The sequence below is a fragment of the Rhinatrema bivittatum genome, chromosome 1 (genome assembly GCF_901001135.1).
Source record: "Rhinatrema bivittatum chromosome 1, aRhiBiv1.1, whole genome shotgun sequence".
Taxonomy (NCBI): domain Eukaryota; kingdom Metazoa; phylum Chordata; class Amphibia; order Gymnophiona; family Rhinatrematidae; genus Rhinatrema; species Rhinatrema bivittatum.
Window position 1 is genome coordinate 685,678,966 of NC_042615.1, and position 20,735 is coordinate 685,699,700.

Below are 20,735 nucleotides of genomic sequence, written 5' to 3' on the forward strand. Positions count from 1 at the left end.
AGTTTCCTTAGATCCCGTCTCATTCTCTCCACTCCTTCCGGCATGTCCACTCTGTTGCTGATCTTCATGTCATCCGCAAAAAGACAAACCTTACCTTCTATCCCGTCCGCAATGTCGCTCACAAAGATATTGAACAGGACCGGTCCCAACACCGATCCTTGCGGTACACCACTTAAAACCGCTCTCTCTTCAGAGAGAGCGGTTTTAAGTGGTGTACCATTGTGAGATCTCGCCCTACCTGTTCCGCCAGAAGGAAGTGTCTGAGTTGCAAATATGGAAAAACGTCACCTTCCGACAGATGATGTCTCCTGTAAAGAGGAAAATGGGGACAGTCTATCTCCCGATCATAGCTGGGACATGTATTTCAGGCCTATCCCTTCCCAGAAGTGGAAAGCTTTTGTGTACCCTCCTGCTGGAAAGTGCAGGTTGGCATACGCATGAGAGCTATAAAAATAGCGCAGAGTACCCACCAATCTCACGCTTCATTGCTCCCACATCTTCAAGGTGGATTGTGTCGACATCGGTAGGCATCTAACAGGAAGCCAGGTCTTTCGGGGTTGCCACACTAATGATCTAAGTGGCATCTTTCCAATCAAACACTTTTCTATCGTTACCCACGGTTTCTGTTTGCGCACTATTTTTGACTGGAATAGGATGGGCAATCATGTAGCCATGTAATACCAGCTTAAATTCGGAACACTTAATCCACCCCTCAACTTATGCCTATATAAAATCCCTTGAAATACCCTAGGTGGTCTCTTTCTCCAGATATAGGAGAAAATCCTCTGCTGCCATCTCTTAAGGATGATAGTGGGGATATATCGGGAGAGCTTGAAAGAGATAACCCAGCCTTGGTAGCACATTCATCTTCACCGATGATATTCTGTCAAACCAGGATAAATATAGTGCTGCCCACCTGCCCAGGAAAAAGCCGTTTTAAAGTTGTGAAAATACTTTTATTATAAAGCTTTTTATATAAGAATTTTTTTCAGTAATTTTTAAAGTCCCCCCCCCCCCCTTAGAGGTATACTAGCCTAATCAGAACTATGCTCCATGTATGTAATGTCACAGATTTAAAAAAGTGTTCTGCCTCCATCAGCTGGAAGAGGGATTTGTTGTTGTTTATGCATTTTTTAAAACATTTCCAAGAACACACTTGAAAAAGGGAAAACTGTAATACAGATATGACATAACAGTAAATAGGAAAAGAAAACCCCATGAAATTAAAAATAACTGATTCTATCCAAGTCTTTAAAAAAAAAAAAGAGATCCAATACATATCCTCGGAAGAAATTTAACAAGGAAATAAACAAAGCTGACAGATCATAAACTATAATTCAGAACTAGATTCCTTGCTAAAAAAGAAGGAAGAAATTCAGGAAACAATAGGCACAGCAGGAAAAATCATCTTACATTCACTAAAAGTGTTAGCTGAGAAGACAAAAAAAGAAAACCATTGTTGCCAACCCCAGATTTTATAACATGCGCACGGCTGCGTGCGCATGTTATAAAATCGGGCGTACATTTGCACTTAGGGAAAAGTAATTCAAATTTTGGCTACACGATGCAAGGTTCCACATTAGGAGTCACCATTCAGGAAAAAGATCTAGGTATCATCATTGATATGTTGAAATCTTCTGCTCAGTGTGCAGCAGTAGCCAAGGAAGCAAACAGAATGCTAGGAATGGAGAATAAAACAATATCATAATGCCTCATCTTAAGTATTTTATGTGCAGTTCTGGTCACCACTTCTCAAAAAAGATATAGCAAAATTAGAAGAGGGTACTGTGAAGGGTAATCCAAAATGATAAAGGGGATGGAACGATTCCCGTATGAGGAAAGTCTAAAGAAGTTAGGACTCTTAAGCTTGAAGAAGAGATGGCTGAGGGGAGATATGATGGAGGTTTATAAAAGAGTACACAATTGGTTGTTTACTCTTTCAAAAAGTCCAAAGACTAGGGGGAACACAATGAAGTTACTAGGCAATACACTGAAAACTAATAACATTTTTTTTACTCCATGCATAATTAAGCTCTGGAATTTGTTGCCAAAAGATGTGGTGAAAGCTATTAATGGGTTTTTAATAATTCCTGGAGGGAAAAGTCCATAAAAAATTAAGATGGAGTTGCAGAAATCCACTGCTTATCCCTGGGATAAGCAACTTGGATTCTATCTACCCCTTGGAGTTCCGCCAGTTCCTTGTGACCTGGATTGGCCACTATTGGAAACAGGATGCTGGGCTTGGACCTTTGGTCTGATCCAGTATGGCAAGTCTCTTATGTGGTTGTGTGTGGTTTTTTTGTTTTGTTGTTTTTTTAATACTTTAATGTTTGTTTAAAGATTTTTGAGTACAGCTATCTAAATCAATACAAAATATGTAAAAATTCCAACTCTGGCAACTTTCCCTAACTCCACCCTCCCCTACCCCCTTAGTCCAACAAGAAGGTAGCACTCTTCTCTTTGTCCCAGATTTGAAACACTCCAGATTTTCTCAAGTTTTGCAGTGGCATTTATTTCTTCATATTTCTAGAAGTTGTCTCATCTGATATCTTTATATAAACTACTTTTATTTATATAGCTTACGTGGTACAGTGTTTTTTGGGGGGGGGGGGGTTTGTTTTTTTACAATATGCAACTATTTCATGATGCACTGCTTTCAAAAGTTGGGTAACCAATTTGTCAATATTTCTGGGCAGTCCTTCAACAGACGCTGAAAGTAAGCATGTCAGCGGATCTCTGTCCGGCGTGAGCAGTGTTCTGTCCAAGATTTAAATACACACCATATCCCAGTACTGTTCAATCCCAGGAGATGACACCACACATGCTCCATTGTCCCTCTTTCCCTGCAATCCCTTTAACATTGATCAGATTCATTAGTAAACATGCTCTTTAATTGTGCGGATGGATAATACTATCGCAAATATATCCTAAAGGAATTTCCCACCAACTGAACTGATATAGATGTCTTTGCTAGATGCCTTCTAAATATCTGCCCAGACCTTTTACTGAATATTTGAGATCTTACCCAATATCTTTCATGTTTAAGAAGATCCTCTGGAGGTTGATTCAACACACTATAAACGTTTGAGATGAACTCTTTCAGAGGTAACTCCTTTATACAATAAGCTTAAATTGGATACCCTTTCCTAACAGTTGTTTGCCTTTGTCATTGCATATAATTGCAAATTTGTATAAATGCAAACTGATCCCCATCATCCAAGAGACATCATCATCATATCACATCAGTAAATGATACCCATCCCTGAAGACTTAGGATTTGGCCAATTCGCCTAAATCCATTCCTCTCCAATTTCCTAAAAGTGCACCCTCTAAGCCAGCAGGAAATTCAACACTATATCAAATCATTAGGAGTGAATCATTCCCCCAGGAGGTCATCTTACTCTGTAGTGAATCATGGACTTCTCATGTCCATCTTGTGAATAGATTATGTATGTCTACCGAAACAGGGTCCCTTCTTTAACCAAAGAAGGGCGTGTAGTGGAGGAGTTTCCAAGAAGTGTTCAATATGTTCCCACTGTTTCTGCTTCGTCCCTCTATGCCATTCCAATCTCACTCTGATTTGGGCTACTTTATAATATTCCACATTTGGAAATCCCAGACCCCCCTCTTCTTTTAAGTAGAAACAAACTATGCTTGGAAACCCTAGGATGTTTATGCTGCAAAATGAAACAGAGAGAGACTATATTTATAAGGCCTTCATAGTAGTCAACTATTTATATTTCTATAGGAGGGCCAGGTGGTGGTTTAGGGGCCAGTTTTACATGCAGAGTGTAGGAACCACACAATACACCTTGGTGAAGATTTGACATCATTTGGAGAGAGGAAAGTCTCACAAAGTTGAGATTTCTACTATGTTCTCTTGCCCTAGCTTATGGACTCTATAAAAGGGTACTATCAAGCTAGGGCGATATAAATAGTTGAATACTGTCAAGGCCACTCCCTTCCCCCTCTTCCCCAAGCCCAGAAATGGCCAAAATGTCATTTGCAATCTTGAACACAAATTGCGTTACAGCCGTTTTGGGCATATTGCACAGCTTAATGCCGGGAAAAAAAAGTGTAGTTATTTCCAGCATTAAAAATGTGTGATAGCATGCATTCTGCTATTGCACACAGTGTGATATTGGCACTCATATTCATTAATCCTGCCCAAACCCCTCCCCACTCCTGCCCCTCCAGAAAATTTTGCATTCATGCCATGCTGGTAACATGATTATCGCATGTGTTAACTCCATAATGCATTTTGATGAATGTCCATATAGGTTAAAGGCTTCATTGCCAATGCAGAAAGGAGTGAGCACAATGGTTACCCTGCTGAGTACCTCCCTCCAGACTGAATGTGTCAGAGTACTTGCCATTGACTTTAACACAGGTCTGAGGGGAATCCATTTACAGAAGTAGTCGCCGATCTTAATATTCTCACAATTATATTGAGGAATGATGTAGGTTTGTTGAACCCACAGTTTTTGTCCCTGCTTCTTTCAGGATGACTTGCTATGCCTGCTAATTGCATCAAATGTGGTAATTCTTCACCTAGAAAGCTATTGAACATTATTTATAGGGAACCAGTAAGGAAATTGCAAGATCCTTATAAAATTGCTCCATGTACCCATCTAGCCTGGGTATGTTACCTATCTTTATAGTAACATTTTTTTTTTTATTGAATAGTAAAAATTACAATAGTAACATGGACACAGTGTTGGGACTCTTCATATACCATATCAGTGAAAATAAATTTTAACAGATTAACACCATCAAAACAATAACTACTCTTGATGTCAGCATGATAAATGACATATACACTACTCTAAAAGTACTATCCAAGGATATGAAGAAAATAACAAAGATAATTTTAAGTAATTTTAAAAGTTGGCTCCTCGATTTGTGGGGCAAAGAGTCTCTATATATGCAGACCAAATATACAAGAATTCAGCCTTCTGTCTGGGAGAGGCCAGTTTTACCCTCAATCTTCTCAAAAACTGCTAGTTTGTGAGCTATATTTCTTGAAAGTAAAGGATAATATTTTTTCCTCATTTAAAAAATCTTTTGTAACCAAAGTTCTTAACATACTTTTTTTTTTTTTTTTGGTGGGGGGTGGGTAAGAAGCAAAAGCATCAGATTCTAATGCTGCATCACAGGGAGCTTTATCTAACTTTAAACTTTTGAAAGCTGCCCCAATTTCAGTCTGTAATCTCCCTATATAATGCCTCTCTTAGATCTGTTGGACAAGGTAACCGCAGCTCTGCTAAATAAGCATCTATCGCCTCCTCCTTAATATTGCCATCACTCCAGTAAAGATTGTGATAAAGCTTAAATCTCTGCATTATCCTTTTGGGATCGTGTATTGTCCATCTTTAGTTTTCCTCTTGAACCTGCAACCATGCCACTTGTCTTTTCAACTTAGTTGCTAATAATCTAGAAGGCTTGTTTGATCCTTAGCATTTGGTGGTTAATATTGTCCAGTGTCAACAATTTCAACTGTGCCCGCATTTTCTCTAACTGGTTCAGTTTTTGTGAGGATCCCCCAATCTTATGTTTCCTTTCCAAATCAGTGATGGACGACCTCCAGATCATCTGCCTGTTTTTGCTTTCGTCTTCTAAACAGTGAGGCCCACAGTTAGCTTACCCCTTAAGACCATTTTAACCTATCCCATAATGTGACCCCATTATCATTAAGTGTCAGATAATCCTGAATTTCCTGCTCTTATCTTAGTACAGATCTCCCTCATCTTGCAGTAGCATATCGTTCAACCTCCATTATCTCCCAGGTTGGAAAGGAATACAATTTATAAACTCTGCCCATATGGGCGCTTGGTCTGTACAAATCCAAAGCTCTATACCCACTTGTGCTGCTTTCCCTACCAGTATCGATGAACAAACAAACATATCTATATGAGAATAGGTAGAATTTGGTGCTGGATAGAAAGTATAGTCCCTACTAGTAGAAGTGAAAATTCTCCAACTATCCACCATCTCTATCTGCTTCTTTCTAGGAGTTTTGAGTGCATGGAAGGTTTAGAATTATCAAAGGGTGGACAATCATATTGTAAAATTAAAATACTAGCTCCCTAATATCACCAGCCCTTTTGCAAACTCCAATAATTGTTACTGTATCAAATTTACCCTGTTCTGATTAGGAGCATATGTGGTAGCCAGTGTCACCACCACTTCCGCTGTTCCTCGATGTTCACAATCTGCCTTCCTGATCTTTTTGGGCTTCCAATATCAAAATATTAAGCTTTCTTTTTTTTTTTTAATGAAATAATATCCCCCCCACCTTTATTCTTATTCTCGTTGGACGATGCCATCTGAATCTGCATGTAATACCTATGGCAAACCATCCCTTCATCCTTTTTCTTTAATGTCTCTTGAATGAATTGGATATCTACCTTTTACCTTAACTCCTTGAACAATAATTGCTTCTCAATTGGTATAGTCAAACTTCTGATATTTACAGATACTATTTTCTTAGTCACCATCCTGCCACACCTAACTACTGCTTTCTCTTCCCTTCCCTCCTTTTTTTCCCCCCCTTGCTCCACGGCTTCCTCTAGTTAGCTTTATCACCATCTCCTCATCCCTCCCCCAGACTCCCCTTCCCCAAATGCTACTCTCTAATTCCCTCCTTTTTCTCTTTTTGACTAGAACTAAACCCTCTGCCCATAACTGTCAACTGAGGCCTATGGAGGAATGAGCCCATCTCCCAGATATATAATTTAAACATATCGTAAAATGCTCTTATCACACATGAGAACAAACTCAAACATTAGCCAACAAGAACAATACGCCAGTATACATCTAAGGAATGGCAATCCAGATTCCTTATGTCTTAATGTTCTTCCTTCACCTGGTCCGGGGGGGAAAAAAAATGCATAAACAACAACAAATCCCTCTTCCAGCTGATGGAGGCAGAACACTTTTTTAAATCTGTGACATTACATACATGGAGCATAGTTCTGATTAGGCTAGTATACCTCTAAGGTGGGGGGGGACTTTAAAAATTACTGAAAAAAATTCTTATATAAAAAGCTTTATAATAAAAGTATTTTCACAACTTTAAAACGGCTTTTTCCTGGGTAGGTGGGCAGCACTATATTTATCCTGGTTTGACAGAATATCATCGGTGAAGATGAATGTGCTACCAAGGCTGGGTTATCTCTTTCAAGCTCTCCCGATATATCCCCACTATCATCCTTAAGAGATGGCAGCAGAGGATTTTCTCCTATATCTGGAGAAAGAGACCACCTAGGGTATTTCAAGGGATTTTATATAGGCATAAGTTGAGGGGTGGATTAAGTGTTCCAAATTTAAGCTGGTATTACATGGCTACATGATTGCCCATCCTATTCCAGTCAAAAATAGTGCGCAAACAGAAACCGTGGGTAACGATAGAAAAGTGTTTGATTGGAAAGATGCCACTTAGATCATTAGTGTGGCAACCCCGAAAGACCTGGCTTCCTGTTAGATGCCTACCGATGTCGACACAATCCACCTTGAAGATGTGGGAGCAATGAAGCGTGAGATTGGTGGGTACTCTGCGCTATTTTTATAGCTCTCATGCGTATGCCAACCTGCAAAACTGGAAAACTTATTAACTGTCAGCTCACAGAATTGGATTCTACACTGCTGAAGAATGGTGTAAGACTCCCAGATGTCTCCGGTTTTAGAGGACTTCCTCCAGAATAACTCTTTGCCAATGAGAAAAGGTTTTTCTGGTAGATGAGGACATTTTCAGATGCTGTTTTGGGTTTCACTTGTCTCAGGCCTGCAACGACCACCCAGTCGTTTTGCATTACTTTCAAAGCATCCTCCTTTTGATTTGGCCCTTTTATCTGGTTCCACTCACAGTAAATAGCAAAATGAGGGGGGAAAAGCCATCTGCATCTACTATCTCTGGAGATAAATCCCAGGTGTCAACTGCTAGGATCCTCTGGATTTTCTAGTCCTTACCAGGGGCGCGGTGCTGTAATCAGGTGGCAGAAATCTGAGGTGGCAAAAAAATGCCTCTCTCAGAATGCTGCTGTGGTGTCAGTCTTACACCGCCTGCCCCTACCACGGCTGAGGGACGCTGCAGGCGGGACAGGTGGGACACTGCTGCAGGCCAGAGGCAGCTGAGAAAGGGGAGCCAGGGCGAGAGGGGGGGGGGGGGAGGGGGACATAATCTTGTCCCTTGCCTCAGGTGGCAATTTGCCTTAAGCCGCTCCTGGTCCTTCCTTTACTCTGGTTGGTCATCTAGCTGTAAAACTTGCACATGGTGGGGCTGAATGAGAACGGAAAGCAAATTGGGAGTTCTGTTACTTACTAGCAAATGAGAAGCAGGATAGCATTACATTCAAAAAGGCTGGCTGTTCCAAACTAGGATATTCCCACTTTGTGCATGCCTGTCTCCAATGGGAGATGTCTAGATTCAGTCATATTGCACCTCTAGACTAGACTCTAGAAAACTTTGCAGAACAAAAGGAAAACAATATTATTAAATCTGATTTATTCTCCCTGTATACTTCTGAAAGTGTTTTCATTGACATCTGTCCTTGACATTGAGTTCTTGCCCCAACTTTCACTAATGAATAGTCTGATTGCTAGACTTCTTATCTTGCTCTGTATTTGTATGTGGTATATGTATATATGTACATAGATAAGATGAAAGCTGTCCAACAGTACAGACTTTGGTTTAACAGTTAATGAAGGTCTTAACAAATGCCTTATGGCAAGGACAGAAATCTATTTATAGCTTAAATTATTTAAATGTTTGTTTTTAATTTGAGTGCGGTTTGGATATATCTCTACCACTGTAACATAACTAAAAGATTCCATGTGTCATTTGTTTATCAGTGATTGAATAATCATTGTGAGTGGCTTAAATTGCAAAGCATGTCCCCCATTTAAACTGTAACACTGAGTTAACAACTGCAGCCATTTAACTAGAATTTACCATGTTTTTAACAATTGTAATTCATATCTGTACAACCTTCATTTTGGAAATGAGCGGCATGAAACTGTATAAATTGGATATCTGGTATAAAATTTAAGTTACATGGGCAACAATAATAAATTGTTGTTGCTGGGCAGCTGCTGGTAGACTTAATTGGAGACAGTGGAGTTAAAGCAGGTTGCTACTACATAACTGCAGATTTTGCAGTTCACAACTGCTGGCTCTGCAAGGCCATGTACGGAGATTGTCATTTTCACATTTAATTATCCCTGCTTCATAATTTAAATCCTTTTAAAAAAGGATTCAAATTATTTCATTCACAAATAATGGACTCTGTCCATAGATAACATCTTAAGATGTTTTCAAGTATTCAGTAAAAATGATATCCATGTAAGTATTTTTGTATCTTGTAAAATTATGGGTATATAACACTTTTTTTTTTTTTTCCCAGTGATCACCTTGATGTTCCAGGAAGTGCTGGTATTAGAGGGCAGCAACATATATACACAATATCTGTGCCTAGTTCCCCGCCTGAGCCACCTCCAAAATATGAAGAAAAGGCATCTTCAAGTAATTCATACTCCTCTTCGCTACCTTCTACGTCAAGAACTAGGAACTAACTTGTGAACGCTTTTTACAATTTTTGTAATCTTTTCTTTTTAACGTACTTCACCAGTTTGATTTATTAAATGTTTTGTTTTATAATAAAATACATGCCTGTCTTGTTTATAGTACTCCAGATTAAACATGCTTGTGTTTGTCCCCCCCCCCCCCCCCCACTCTTTTAGCATTCAAGGCAATCACCTAACTTTATCAAAGTACAACTAAGAGAAGTATTAATGTTTAACTTTGTTCTTTTATGACTTTAGTATCTAGAGAGAATTGCTTAGGTTTTATTTAAGGGAAATGTAATCTGTCAAGCTAATGTCAAGATGTTTATGGTTTGAACTATTACAAAGAATTGGAGGGGCAGGGAGGAGACTTGATTTCACTATTACATAGTAGATGGCAGAAACTCCAAATGGCCCATCTAGTCTGTCCATATTAAGGATAATCCTAGCTGTCAGCTAGTGTGACCACTTCTAAGATCTCTACTATCTAGGACAGTCTGGTCTTCCTCCTTTTGTTTTCTCTCTTGGGGTAGTTCCTTTTGGCATCCTTTCTCATACCGAACCATGAAGCTCTATCATATTAGCCAGAAATAAGAGTGTGGCCATTGCCCAAATATCCAGCTTCCTAGATTCATTGACTAGCCTGCCAGATAGACCAGGCTATCCATGTTTCTGATAGCCTTCTAGTTATTTTGTACTTGTAGCGTGCAAGACAGTCCCAAACTAGCAGCTAAATCCTATTATTATAGCCTAAATTGCTGCCATTACTGTGAGCCTCCTAGGATTTCTGGTTATTAAAGTATTTGCAATCTACCAGACTGATCTGCCAGTCAATTCTACCATCGTAGTCCGCCTGACCAACCCTTCCACATTGCCTGTGTTTTGCTAGGGAAGAACTTCCTAAACTTTGTTGGGTGAGGACCCAGTCAGGTTTTCCATATTGAAAGTGTAGGAAATCTATTTACATATGATTGGGTTAGTGCATGCAAATTTAATGTATAGTCCTTGAAGAAATCCTGCAAACTCAACTAGGTTAAGGACAGATTTTTGAGATCCCTGTGCTATGGTTTCCAAAATTTTGTTAACCACTTTTGCCATTTTTTTCTGGTAGCCCAGATTATTCCTCCTGTCTCCTTATAAATTATTGATGTAAATGATTCAGACCAAGCCCTGCATTGATGTCCAATCATTGCTCTTCATTTCTCTACCCATATTGCTGTAAGAGGTCAGACAGAATGATGTATGTAGGGAGACTGAGGTGTAAGGAACCAATGTTTGTGTTAACTGGTTCTTTCCCACCCATACTTTTCCTACTGGGTTTGATTACTAGCCTTTTGAGCTTCCTCTAGTAATCCATAAATAACCATTTTTAGAGACATTCTAAATCGTATAGAGTTTACATCCAAGCTTGGCTTTCTGTCCATGGAAGGCAATATCCTTTTCACTGGATCATTAACAACAAGATTGTTTGTTCATAATTTGCACAAGTGTAGTATTTTAAAATCTCTTTTCTTCAGATTTTCTTTTTTGCTATCAATAACATTTAATCTGCTTACTCATTTTCCAAACTGGCTGAGATCCCCCATCACTTTCAATATCATGGTTGGATGTGGCAGAGGCTCACAGTATGAGCTATCTCCATGTGGCAGAGGCTCACAGTATGAGCTATCTCCATGTTCTTATGAAATATTAGAGGCCTTGCTTGGTCAAACCAAAAATTCATCAAGCTCAGCATTGTCCATTCAGGTCACCAATGCCTGGCAGCCTCCCAAAGCAATATATAATAATGCACCAATACTCATCTGATTATTTTTTATTTCAGATGCACTCACTCTAATGTCAACAGAATTCATCTTCTGGTAGAATGACCATCATAATAGGCATCATCGTATTAGCTTGTGCTTTAAGACTCAGCCTTAAACTTAATTATAGGTCACTGGATAGTAAATCCGATAATACTTTTTTTTTCAAGTCCTTTTTCTTATGCAGCTATAAAACTTCACTAGGTAGAAAACTTTCTTGATCTGTATCAATGCTCCGATTGATCAATTCTTGATGGTCGATCAGCTACAACTTCTTCCTGTGTAATCCTGACAATTCTGGTCACCCAACATGGGGCTGTGTTTCGGACTGCTAGTCCTTTTTCAAGGGTGGTATTAATATGTTTCAAAAATGGCAGTCCAGCGTTTTCATTCAATTCATGTTATGCCTCCCAAAGCATACATCTCATAACCAGAGATAAGCAGTGACATTTTTTTTCCAAATGTACATGGCTAATAATGGCTTATAGACTTTCCTCTAGGACCTTATCCAACCCCTATTTTAAACTCTACTATGCGATGCTATCTGCTTTCACTACATCTTCTGGCAAATTCCATATTGTGTGCATGCAGTGAAAAAATTATTGGATTTGTTTTAAATGTGCTGTGTATTAGTTCATGGCATCCCCTCCTAGTATAGTTTGTTAAAATGTATGAATTGCCAGAGGTGTAAGACTCTAGGTGACTTACAGTAAGAACAATCATTTAGGTAGGCAATCTATATTTGCCATCAGGTAAACAAAAAGGAATAGATGCCTTTAATCTTTTCCAAATATTTATTAGAGTGGAGATGTATTCTTAAAATGCCCGACTCAGGCAGAGTTTCGCAGCTCAACCTTCAAAGGAAAGTCACTATGAACCCACACTGAAAGATAACTTGTGAAATGCCGTCATATATTCAGTCCCTACTAGAGTAGGTTTTAATTCATCTGAGATTCTAGATTTTTCAAGCCCCTGAGGCAGCGGCTGTTGAGCTGCGAAACTTTGCCTGAGTCGGGCATTTTAAGAATACATCTCCACTCTAATAAATATTTGGAAAATATTAAGGCATCTATTCCTTTTTGTTTACCTGAAGAACAATCATTTTAGACATACCATATACTACAATTTAAAAAAAAAACAAACAAACAAACAAACCACATAACTGCTCTTCATACCAGTTAGGATATTAGCAACTAGCTCACAATGGGCATGGACAAACCAAGCTGAAGAAATAGGTCTTCAGTACTGTTTGAAAGAGTAAACATTCCTATTTAGGTGATATACCTCCCTCATGATTTTATAGACCTTTATCAACTCTTCTCTTCTCCAGCCTAGAGAGCCCTATTTTGTTTAGCCTTTGCTTTGCAGGGGAGCTAGTCATCCCCTTTTTCACTCTAGTCCCCATTCTCTGCTATATCCTTTTTGAAGATGGGGTGACTGTACTTGAGATGAGATTGCACCATAGATCAGTACAGAGAGAATATTTATGGATGATCCTTATTAGTCACAGTGACTCTTCAATTAAATACACAAAACAGCATAAGATACCATCTAGTAGTTAAAATCACAATAACAAAAATTTTAATATAAGCAATCATACATAAAATCAAATAAGAGCAAAATTAAATAGTTAACCATAAACTAATATATCACAAACATAGGAATCCTGCTCTTCTACTTTAATTGCTGTTAATCCTCAAATGCTTGCTGCAATAACTAGGTTTTTAATGACTTTTTTTTTTTTAAAAGCTTTACTGTCTTATTTTCCATTCCTTCCCTAATCCTAAGCTTTGATTTTCTTTTTTACCACTGCTGTGCACTAGGCCAATACCTTAACCTTCCTAGCATGTCCCACTGGGTAAATTGAGGTCAGGGCTGGTGTTAGTTGTTCACACAGTGCAGCAAACAAAAGCTGCTGTGATGCTGCCCCCACTCTCCCCTCACCAATTCATTCAGTCTCTGTCTGGCACCCATCAAGTAAAGCCCAGTTCTCTCCTGTAATTTTATATTTTTAAAAGCTGACATTCCCCTCTTTACCCCAGAAAAACATGGATAGGGAAGGGTATCTGGTACCCTAGGAAATCCTCACAGCCTTGAACGCAAGCCACTCCCCCACACCCTTAAATTATGCATTTATAACCAATTTTACATGAAAAAGAACATTCAAATGTATGGACAGTCACATCATATTATATTTACATGCACTGCTGTACTGCCAGCCAGGAAAGTCTAAAAAAGACACTGGGAACTCCTATGGCATTAGACTCTTTGTAATACATGTTGGGTATGGGCTTGGTTCTCAGCAAGCCATGAATAAACAGAATTACCATTACAATATAATAAACCTCCCATACCAAAGCAACTCTAACAACCTTATCTATGAAAAGGCAATGCTGCACATATTACACTAGGTCCTAGAACACCAATCACCTCTTATTAGGAAACCATAACAAGTCAGGCTGCTATAGATCCCTACACAGAAATTACATGCCAGCACAATACCTCACCTTGGTCACACATGCAGAGCACAGACAGACCCTCACCAGCTACAGAATAAAAAAATCAGAAAGTATAAACAGAAATGTGCTGAGAAGAACTGTAATGGAATTCACACCAAGCCAGCCTCTTATCACAGAGCAACAGTGGAAAAACAAACATTACCATTCCTCATAAATCATCAAATTAAAAGACAAAATCAATAAAATATGACAGCAATCATAAGAGTAAAACTATTCATAAAAAGAATAAATATTTCAAACCAGTTAATGAACAGAATATCCAAAATTTCCCTAACACTAATACAATATTTTAAAACATCTGATGCATAAAAATCCAATTAAAAAATGTTCTATTCCCTCTCCCAAAAATTAAATATTTAAAAAGAGCAGAAACATTGTTACACTCAATATTTAAAACTAATAAGGATTAAACAGTCTCCTGCTCTCCATATCTGGGATTTTTTGATTTCCAGTCATCCTGAGATTGTCATGGGTTGGGGGAGGTAGGGCTGCATAAATTTTAACTCACACATACGCACAATAACACATTCATTCTCTTGTACACTCACAGATACATTTTGAGTGTATGTGTGCCTATGAGAACCTATATGTGACACACAGGCTCTCTCAAGACACATGCATGCCTCCTGTTGTGATTGGGCCATGGTGGGATGAGCTCCACCATGGCCCTGTGGGCCTTCTGTTGTCTTGGGGCTGTGGTGGGATGAGCTCCACCATAGCCCCACTGGCCTTCCTGCTTGGGGGGGGTTGGCATGGAAGCTGTGTGCACCTGTGGGGAAAAGCTGTGTGTGGGTGCGCATGCATGCAAATAAAAGGGAACACCAAGGCTTCTCAGTTCAGCTGCTAGCAGGTTAGGCTCCACGGGTGGCTCCATGGCTTCTCCTGCTGCCTGACCCCCCCCCCCCCCCCCCCCAGGTGTGCCGCCACATGCAAATACACAGTATGCACACCCGGTCAACTGGCCCTGTTTTGAAGTCTTTTATTATTGTGTTGCCTATTTTGTCCACTTTTATAATTTCTATTAGTATTTCACCGTCAATCTCTTCATGCTAGAGATGTGGATAAGAGTATACCCCTACCACTATACTCTTTCCCCATCGAACATTGAATTGTGTTTGCTAGAGATTCCGTATTGCATTTTGCTTTCTGTTTGATGCTATGCCATCAGGGCTGGATTTTGGGGTGGATAACCTGAGCATTTTGCCTGAGGCACAATGAGCTGGGGGGTGATCTGGGCACCACCAGCATCACCCTTCCTGTGGCAGCTGAAGAGGCCAAGGGGAGGAGTGGAGGATATTTTTCATCCAGTGTGGTATTTACACAAAATCTGACCCTGGCTATACTTAACATGGTGCCACTTCTCCAGCAGTTTGACCTGGCCTGTCAGTTTGATAATATTTCTACCTGGTATCTCTGTCCCATTGGTTATCCTCCTTCCACTAGGTCTTTGAGAAGTCTATTTTGTCTAGATCTTTGTTCACTGCCATAAATTCCAGCTTTCCAATCTTATTTTTTTAAACTTCTGGCATTGACATACTCATCATTCAAAGTAGGTTTTGTTTTTTTTTTATTGTACTCGCAGCTTGTCTTGGAATTGAAATGGATAGTTTGGAATCATTTCTCTGTCTGCTCTTTATTTAAATGGACTTGAGCTACTTCTGCCAGTGTCACATCATCTCTGTTTGGATATTCAAACTTCCATATTATGCCAGAGATTCCTTAGAAGATGCCACACTCTGAACCACGTGCTCCTGAACGACTGTGCTTTCTTCCATGATCTAGTTTAACAGCTGCTCGGTCTTTTTGAATGTTAATACTAGCAGCCCGTTTGCACTCTGTTTATAGTGAGTCCCTCTCTTTGGAATTAAATCCCTTTTTCCCCAAAAAATGTTGCCCAGTTTCTAACAAACACAAAGCTCTTGCCTCTCTGCACCTTCACCTCTTCCATGCAATGAGATGGTGGAGCTCTGTCTGCCTCTGGGATCATGGGCATGGAATGGGGAGCACTTCTGCTAATGCTACCTAAAATTGGCTTCCAGAACCTCTCACCTCACCTATGTTCTTGGTGCCCACATGTACCATGACAGCTGGCTCCTCCCTCCCCCCCCCCAAATCTCTAAAATCCTATCTAGGTGTCACTCTAAGTCCTTCACATTTCCGTCAGGCAGGCAATTTGCTAAGTGATCCTCATGCCTACTAGCCACCTAACTATCTAAATTCCTAATAATAGGATGGCCATTGCAATTGGTGATTCAAACACTGCCCTTGTGTGTTCCTGGAGACATTTCCTTGGTGCAAGCGCATACTGTAGCAGGTAGAGAGCAGGTCCTTCCTATGGACCTGATTTTTTAAAAAGCATTTACTTGCTTAAAATTGGGTTTTTCATGTGTAAATACACTTTGCCTAGGTTACTGGCCTTTTGAAAATTGTTACAACATATACAACTGAATTATCCATAGGGATATTCTTGTATAAGTGCACTTTATATGCATAAATGCCTTTTTAAAATTGCTATGTTAGTATGTTACATTTACACATGTAACTCCTTGTTAAAATTACCTCCTGTAGGATTATTTTCTGTCATTCCATCATGATGCTCTTTTCCCAGATGAACTTGCTCGTCCAAGGTGGTACAGTGCCTGCCAAAATGGAAGTGGGAGCACTTTAATATGTCCCTGAAGCCTATATACTTCTGTCTGCCTCAGCTCCCAAGTCTGCCACTGTCTTCTCTAGAGCTCAGACTCGTATGGGGAAAGCTAGAAGCTCTTTGCACCAGATGCAGGCATGCAATCTCTTATCAAGTGCTAGAGAATCACATTGCACTTTGTGCAACACACCTGAGTGCCCACAGCTTACTGCTGGACTGCTGCCTAGTGCCTACATCTTATTAGTGTTGCATTGTTAGTTAAGGTTGCTAGGAAACTAGGCATGGTTTAATCTAATGTTAAGTCCCTTACATTTCTGAGGTGTATTTTATGTTAGCTGGTCAATGACCAGCAACAGGACAGCAGTTTATTTATAAAGGCAGGGTTATGCTGTGTTTTATCTAAATCTCTATTGACTCGTATGAAAATTTCCCTCTTGTCGTTATTTGGGATAGTAATTGGAAAATCTGCTTGTGGAGGGTGGGCAAAAAGACACAAGATTAAGCTAGTTGTTTTAAATTCTAAAAGGCCAAAGGAGACAAGAATAACTAATTTATTCCGCAATCTTCCTTCTCTCCCAAGCTTTCAGTTGTAAGTATTCCCCAGTATTGTAATACTTACAAATGCTGTTCAGGTACCAGCACGGGCAACTTCTCTCAATACTTCCTTAGAGTTGAGAATAAACGTGCTCTTGCTCTGCTATATATCTGTGCTTCTACAGCAAATTTCTTCCATCAAACTCCTTTTGGGTCCCACTGCAATCAGTTTTCCAGTGTGACCCTCTCCTGTTCTCCCTTTCTGACAGTATTTCAATTAACAGCTATTCAAATCAATTTCACAGTTCTCATAGTTTCTCAAGCAAAGTACCCTTTCTTTTAAGGCTTTAGCTAGTAGGGTTTTTTTGTTTTGTTTTTTTTTTTTGCAAAAATTCTAAAATGCCAAACTACTGCTTGATTTTCCCTAATGGAAAATTTAGGGCTTATATTTTTGTTTATAGTAACTGATCACAATGGGTCTGGGCTTGCTCAGCTATCTGTACTTATTGTAAATACTTAATACATGATAGTGACTTGTGTGACAGAGAGAGAAAAACAAAACACAGTGAAAGTTTCATTTTTTTCCACTGAAACTGTTTAAACTTAGCATAAGAATCTGGAACCAGGAGCTGCCTCTCCTGGTGGCCTGAGAAGAGGCAGCAGTAGGGCTAAGGGGCTGACTCACAAATGCCTGGCCTGTAGGCAAGTTGATAGGTGAGAGAGACTGAGGCAGTGGGCCCCAAGGTCCAAACAAGACAGCTGGACTTTATTTTTGCTTGAGACAGTTAACTTGGCCAGATCATTGATGGGCAGGTAATAAATCAGGTATTGTAGTAAATAAAAGTAGTAGGGAGGTGTATTAATTTCAGTCTGAATAAAAAAATACACCTGACTCAATGTTTGGGTCAGCTGACCTAAATGGCTGCAATTCTATGAAACACCCCCCCCCCCCCCCCAAATCTTTTGGCATATTCAATTTGTCCTATTAAAATCGATTGGGGGGGGAAGCAAAGCATGCAGGGGTTTTTTTTTGTTTTTTGTTTTTTTTTTGTGCTGTAGCTCTAATGGAGTATAGGTGCTTAAATATAGGACAGTAATGTTCCAGTACTTTTTCAATCAACCTATCACAGCTGCATGTCATGGCTTCCTTTTATTGTAGGTGAAAGTCATAAGCAAGCCTGGCCAGGGCCAAGATTACACTCTCCACCTCAAAATAGTAGGTAATTGAGGGTGAGAGATAGCCTTGGCCTTTTACAGCCTGGTCTGCCCTCACCCCAGCACCACCAGAAAAAGGATCCCATGACAGCAGCGATGTGGAGGTACATTACAATCAAGGATCAGCATTTTGCAGAATGCATTCACTTTCTAAAGGCCATTAGCAAAGGGAAGGTATTGAGCAATTTTTCAAACAATGGTATGTTCTATTATTTGCAAAATGAAAACTCATCTTTTTCAGGAGAGGCTGGTAACACTCAGGACCATGTCCTTCCCTCAAAGGATCAGGAAAGGCACAGCAAAGGGCAGGTCTATCTCCCAAGCTTACACCCTGACAACTTCTTCCAGTCAGGCAGCAGAGCAGCAGCTCACATGCCCCATGTTAGTGGCAAGGGATTGGCATAATGTTCTGTAGCATTGTCCTGGGGCAAGAGGCAGGCAGCAACAAAGGGGGTGAGACAGACCATTGGTGAAATTATTTCCTAGAGGTGCAGGTACCTACAGGTGCTTGAAAAGCAAAGTTTTAAGTGGCTGCTGCATGTCAAACCTCTAAATTACAAAGTTCTTTCCAGGACAATGTTTAGTAAGTAGGTGATCTGTACCCTCAAACCTGTAGGGATGTGCAGACCAAAAGTTTAAGTTCATAAGTCCATAAGTCGAAAGGGGGGGGTCATTTGCGGTCAATATGGACATATGGAGAATTCCATAAGTTGAGTCTATGTCCGTATGTGCAAATAAAAATTTAAACCCCTCACCCGCCTTAATCCCCCCCCCCCCCCAAGACTTACCAAAACTCCCTGGTGGTCCAGCGGGGTCAGGATGCCATTCCTGAACTCCTTTGCAAGGAGCATGTGACGTCGGCGTCACGTCGAAGTGACGCGGCGTCACGTGATTCCCCGCGGGGTCGCTCCGGGACCCTCGTTGGACCCAAAAGGAACTTTTGGGCCCAACGAGGGTCCCGGAGCGACCCCCGAGGGGAATCACGTGACGCCGCGTCACTCCGACGTGACGCCGACATCACGTGATTCCCCTCGGGGTCGCTCCGGGACCCTCACGGAACTTTTGGCCAGCTTGGGGAGTTTTGGTAAGTCTTGGGGGGGGGGGGGGATTAAGGAGGGTGAGGGGTTTAAATTTTTATTTAGATCAACAATCGCGATTTCCAACGTATTCAACATTGCTATGTTGAATAAGTTGGAAATCCGATCGTTTACGCCTCATCACTTTTTTAAGTTTAAAAAAAAAAAAAAAGTTGCGTTTTACATTTAAGTTCAAAACGAATGCACACCCCTACAAACCTGTGCTGGATGTGGTTACAGCTGGCCAAGCATGAGGCCTGGAGCTGCATCCTTGTCACCTGTGATATCTGTACCAGCCAGAATGCTACACATGCCTATCTCTCCCGGATGGCAGCAAGATAGAGCAGGGTCAGGAGCGGCTCTAGTAGGGGCACACCACCAGATGATGGACCAGAGCCATACCTCAGCCTGTCTCTTAGCACTAAGACGGGGGATAATACAGGGCTGGGGGTTAGGCTGGAAATAGATGAGCATGTCTGGTTTTATGGGTATAGATGGTGGCAGGACCATGATCAGGGTATTGATGGGTGGGAGCAACCACCAAATCTGATGCTTTCTACATTTTCTGTACCTTAGCAGTAAGAGATTCTGTACTTAGCTGGGTGCCAAGAAAGATGGAACATAAGAAATTGCCATTCTGGGTCAGACCAAGGGTCCATCAAGCCCAGCATCCTGTTTCCAATAGAGGCCAAACCAGGCCACAAGAACCTGGCAAGTACCCAAACACCAAGAAGATCCCATGCTACTGATGCAATTATTAGCAGTGGCTATTTTCTAAGTCAACTTGACTAATAGCAGTTAATGGACTTCTCCTCTAAGAACTTATCCAAACCTTTTTTGAACCCAGCTACACTAACTGCACTAACCACATCCTCTGACAACAAATTCCGGAGCTTAATTGTGGCTTGAGTGAAAAATAATTTTCTCTGATTAGTCTTAAATGTGCTACTTGCTAACTTCATGGAATGCCCCCTAGTCCTTCTATTATCCGAAAGTGTAAATAACCGATTCACATCTACTCGTTCAAGATCTCTCATGAGGTCTTTACGTTGATGGTATTCCCTTATCCTCCTCTTGTGAAACCTTCCTATCCTCCATCTCGGCCATGAGTTTTAAGCAAATTATATCCAGCCCTACCCACAAAGCCGGCCATACCCTAGATTTAATATTTACAAACTCCCACCTTATCACTGCTGAAGCACCCTCCTGTACCCTGGTCTCCTGGTTGGACCACTCGCTCATAAAAACTAACAGGTCTATCCAGTAACGAGCGGTAGGAAGAGCTGCGTTAGTGCCCAGCGCACCCGCGGTTGCCACACGCACAGTGCAGCTCACCTACCACTCGATCCTGTATTCAAATAGCTTGCAAATGCAAGCTGCA

The 20,735-nt window shown here is 40.5% G+C and overlaps 1 protein-coding gene across 4 annotated transcripts in view; it reads left to right on the forward strand.

Moving 5' to 3' along the window:
- Positions 1 to 9,684, forward strand: part of TMEM171 (transmembrane protein 171) — an 86,661-nt gene extending 76,977 nt beyond the window's left edge. For all 4 annotated transcript variants that reach the window (XM_029574768.1, XM_029574759.1, XM_029574777.1 and 1 more), the window contains exon 4: positions 9,402 to 9,684. In XM_029574768.1, coding sequence (XP_029430628.1) covers positions 9,402 to 9,570 — 169 coding nt within the window. In that variant the 3' untranslated portion in view covers positions 9,571 to 9,684. The remainder of the gene's footprint in view (positions 1 to 9,401) is intronic.
- Positions 9,685 to 20,735: the final 11,051 nt, after the last annotated feature.